This window comes from Hylobates moloch, unplaced genomic scaffold, assembly GCF_009828535.3.
Source record: "Hylobates moloch isolate HMO894 unplaced genomic scaffold, HMol_V3 SCAFFOLD_6089, whole genome shotgun sequence".
In the NCBI taxonomy this organism is placed as follows: Eukaryota; Metazoa; Chordata; class Mammalia; order Primates; family Hylobatidae; genus Hylobates; species Hylobates moloch.
Window position 1 is genome coordinate 282 of NW_026658364.1, and position 3,859 is coordinate 4,140.

Here is a 3,859-nt window from a genome sequence, read left to right on the forward strand (position 1 = left end):
TGCTGCTCTGTGCCTGTTCCCCCTGCCCTGACCAGTGCGGGAGGGAGACAGGGTCAAAGCTGGTGGTGGGAGTAGTGGGGCTTTAGTGCAGGGATGCTGGCAGGCCCAGACTGGGGAGCCCCTGGGTGGGGTTCTGAGCTCCAGGGCAGGCTGGGAAAGTGCAGGGAGGCAGGAGGAACAAGCTCAGGTGGCTGGAGCCCAGGCCCAGCAGGGGGCACAGCAGAGTTCCTGTTTGGCCAGAGGTGAGGGCACTTCCAATGCACATGCCTGGAACCGGGCCCAGAAGAGATGAAGCACAGGAGAGAGGTGAGGACACTGAGGACTGGATGGGGGACTGGGCCCCACTTGCAGCTTCGAGGGAATACAGGGTAGAGGAGCTTGAGTCTGTGTGTCCTGCGCTGTGGGTTTGTCAGAGAGACTGGGTAGGTGTGAGGTGGTAAAAAGCAAGTCTATGGGGGAGGACTGTGGCGGGTGACCCAGAAGGGGAGCAGGGTTCGGGCATGGCCAGAGAAAGGCCAGGCCGTGGCCTCTTCTGGGTATGGATGGGTCTGGCCTCCTCCCCTCCTGGGCTGGGCAGGGCAGGGCTCTTAGAGCTCCAGCCATGGCAGGGACACTCTGCCCGCAGTGGGAAGCCATCCTTCAGGGTCCATGCTCTGCCCAGCCTTGCTGTGCAGGTTCAGCCTGTCACACTGGATTAGCCTGACCCTAAGTCCCTGGCCTGTCCCAGTCCTGCCACCAGAGCCAGTCCTGTCTGCCCCAGCCCATTCTGTCTGCTTTAACAGCAGCTGACAGGCCACATGCCCCGGCCAGTCCACAGATCAGTGTTCGGCCCCTGCATGCGCAGCCATCAGGGCTGCCTCTCCAGCCTTTGGTCTTTTTGTTTCAGGGGCACAGAAAGTAAAGGAGGCCAGGCACTCTAACTAAGCAGATTTGCTACTTCCTGTATCAGGGTAAAGATAGAGCAGGAAACTGAGTCAGGGTCAGGGGTCTGGGGCTGTTGGGGCTGGGTGCAGGGCTGGGGGCTTAGCAGGATGACTTTTCCCAAATGCAGCCCTACCTGTTAAAGGACGGAGTGCCCAACACAAGAGAGTCCTTGTTAGGGTTAGGATTTGGATTAGAGTTAGAATTAGAGTTGGGAATGTCAACCCCACAGTCAGTGGCTGACTCTCAGTTGCCCATCCCTGGTTCAGGGCTAGGAATGTCAATCCCATTGCAGTTCCTGACTCACAGTTGCTCATCCATGGGAAGCTCCCACTGTCACCAGAGATGGTCCAAGCAGGGCCCTGGTGAACTTCCCCAGGCCTGCATTCTCTGTAACTGAGATGAGCTCAGAAGGGCTTGAAATCTCTGGTCAAAATCGCAATGAGGAATGAGCGGGACAAAACCCCTGCCTGGCCCCCTCCTTCATGCAGGAGGCCTCGCACAAAGAACAGTGGCTCCCGGAGAGCTTGGGAGCTGATTTTTAACAGTCAATGTCTTTCCAGGTCAACCACCTTTTTTAATTTTTTTCAGGAATAGAATAAAAAACGGTCTTGACCAGCTTCAGAAAATTGTGCCTGAAGGACACACATTCATGCAGGCAGGATTTAGAAAGGTATAGACCCCTTGATCTCCTAACCCTAACCCTAACCTACAAAATCTTAGAGCATCAGTGGGATCATCTCACTGTCCAGGCTCAATATTTCTTCATTTTCTTGCAGGCAATTCAACAGATCGAAAGTTTCAACTCCGGAAGTAAGCACCTGCCGTCCCCATGGTGGTCCCACAGGGGAAACAGAGCTGGGCGTGAGCCTCAGAGAGCTCTGGGTGCAGATTCTGCAAGGCCACACCTGCCCTGCCTCGTGGAGCAAGTTGCTCACCTGCTCTGAGCTCCAGGTCCTTCCCTGGTGCAATGAGCATAGTAAGACCCCCCCCACTCACGGAGTTCTGAGAACTGTGTGGGATCCTGCGTGTGCAGTTCTGGTGCTCATAACCCTGAGGTGCTTGCCCTCCAGCTGGGCTGTGTGAAAAGGAAAAGAGAAGAGCCAAGGGGTTTGCCCCCTTGCACACACCTTAGTCTTCCTCCTCCCTTCCATGTCTCCCCTCCCAGTGACTTGCATTCCCTGACCGTGTCTCACATGGTACAGAAGGCTGTCCAGGGCCCCCAACTTCCCTCCCCACTGTGTCGCTGCAGCTCTTGTCAGGAAAAGGCAGGGCTGGAGAGGAAAGGCATTGAGGTGGCTGTGGGGTCCCCTGCCCAGGTGCCACTGACCTGGAGTCCAGAACTCCTGGGCCCAGAGATGCTGGCAGGGCTACCTGCAGGCTCTGCTCACAGCAAGACCCGGCCCCCTGGGAGCCTCCCTGAGCCTGTCTGTTACAGGAGGGCCCAGCAGCTCCTCCCCCTGCCCGTGGGACAGGCCTGTGGTTGTGGGGTCCTGGCTGGAGCTGTCCTCAGGCAGAGGTGGTGCAGGCCGCTAATGGGTGAGGGTTCAGGCAGCCTGGTGGGAAAGACCCTGCCCCTCTCAGCCCCTCCACTGTAAAATGGGTGCTGGGCTGAGACCTCCCTCACTCTAGGGGATCTCTGGGTGGCAGGTGCTTGGGTCTTGGCAGCCTCTCCTCTGGAGGATGAGGTGGGGGCACCTGGCCATGCCCTGGAGTGGGCAGCGCTGTGGGCCCAGCCACCTGCAGGGGTTCCGGAGCTTCTGGAGGTCACTCCTGGTGCCTTTGCTGAGCAGGCCACTCTTTGCTTCTTCTACAGACAAGGTTCCCACCATGATTATTGCTATGACCGATGGAGAACTGGTGGCACATGCATTTCAGGACACTCTCAGAGAAGTGAGTCCAGTTCATACTTACCAGCATTTTGCTCCATGTATTTTGATGACCAATATGCAATGCCTTATTTCCCTTAGGCTCAAAAGGCTCGGAAACTGGGGGCCAACGTTTACACCCTGGGTGTGGCTGATTATAACCTGGACCAGGTAATTCCAAACAGGTAACCAGGCACCACTTTCGAGCCTAGTGGGGAAAGGCATCCCAGGTAGCCTTCCCAGGGCCACCCTGAGGACGATTGTCTAAGCTGCCCCAAGTGAGTTGGGCCAACCCATGGCCACTGCAGAAGTGATTGACGGCATGTTGTATAAATCCCACCATGCCAGAGGGGAGGGTGGAAGAGCTCCCCGCTCCCCAAGAGTGGGCTGCTGGCTGGAGAAGGCCTGACATTCTGCTGCCCCCAAAGCATGGGGGCAAGACACTATCCCCTGGGCCGGGGGTCTGCTGCATCCTCACCTCCTGGCGGGGAGTCCAAGCCAGCTCTGCTCTCTGTAGATAACAGCAATTGCAGACAGCCCTGACCACGTGTTTGCAGTGGAGAATGGCTTCAAGGCCCTGAGAAGCACCATTGATGCCGTGAGTGGGCGGAGGTGAGGGGCTGGGGACCTGGCTCCTGTGTCTGGAAGCTCACTCTCCCTGCCCCGCCCCACCCCTCCTGTGTTCCAGCTCACGTCAAAGGTCTGTCTTGACGTGACATCGGTGGAGCCTTCCTCTGAGTGTGTAGGAGGTGAGAGCTGTGGAGGCCCTGCAGTTGCCAAAGGGTGGTGTGCATGAGTGCATGTGTGTATGGAGTGTGTGCATTTGTTTGGTATGTGTGGGGGAGGATGTGTGTGGGGAGTGTGTGAGTGTGGTGTGTGTATGTGGTGTGTATGTTTGGTGTGTGTGGTATGTGTGTATGTAGTTTGTGTGGGTGCAGTATGTGTAGTATGTGTGGGAAGGTGTGTTGTGGGAGGCTTGATATGTGTGAATTCTGCGGGAGAGGGTAATATGTGGTCTGTGTGCTGTGGAAATGTGTGTGTGATTGTGTGGGGTGTGTATATGTGCTGTG

At 56.8% G+C, this 3,859-nt stretch overlaps 1 protein-coding gene across 1 annotated transcript; it reads left to right on the top strand.

Annotated features, from left to right (window-relative positions):
• The first annotated feature begins 232 nt into the window (after positions 1-232).
• On the top strand, positions 233-3,585 carry LOC131382786 (anthrax toxin receptor-like). The gene is made up of 7 exons (XM_058435298.1): positions 233-306; positions 1,513-1,594; positions 1,701-1,734; positions 2,738-2,814; positions 2,892-2,960; positions 3,307-3,387; positions 3,478-3,585. Exons 2-7 carry the CDS (start codon positions 1,574-1,576, stop codon positions 3,583-3,585), a joined length of 390 nt encoding a protein of 129 aa, XP_058291281.1. The 5' UTR covers positions 233-306; positions 1,513-1,573.
• The last annotated feature ends 274 nt before the right edge of the window (positions 3,586-3,859 follow it).

What these genes read in the sequence shown, in the direction of transcription:
- LOC131382786 (XM_058435298.1), top strand. Translation starts at nt 1,574, where the DNA reads ATGCAGGCAGGATTTAGAAAG. An exon ending in CGAAAGTTTCAACTCCGGAA is followed by an intron (nt 1,735 to 2,737) that starts GTAAGCACCTGC and finishes CTTCTTCTACAG; the next exon opens with ACAAGGTTCCCACCATGATT. An exon ending in CTGATTATAACCTGGACCAG is followed by an intron (nt 2,961 to 3,306) that starts GTAATTCCAAAC and finishes TGCTCTCTGTAG; the next exon opens with ATAACAGCAATTGCAGACAG.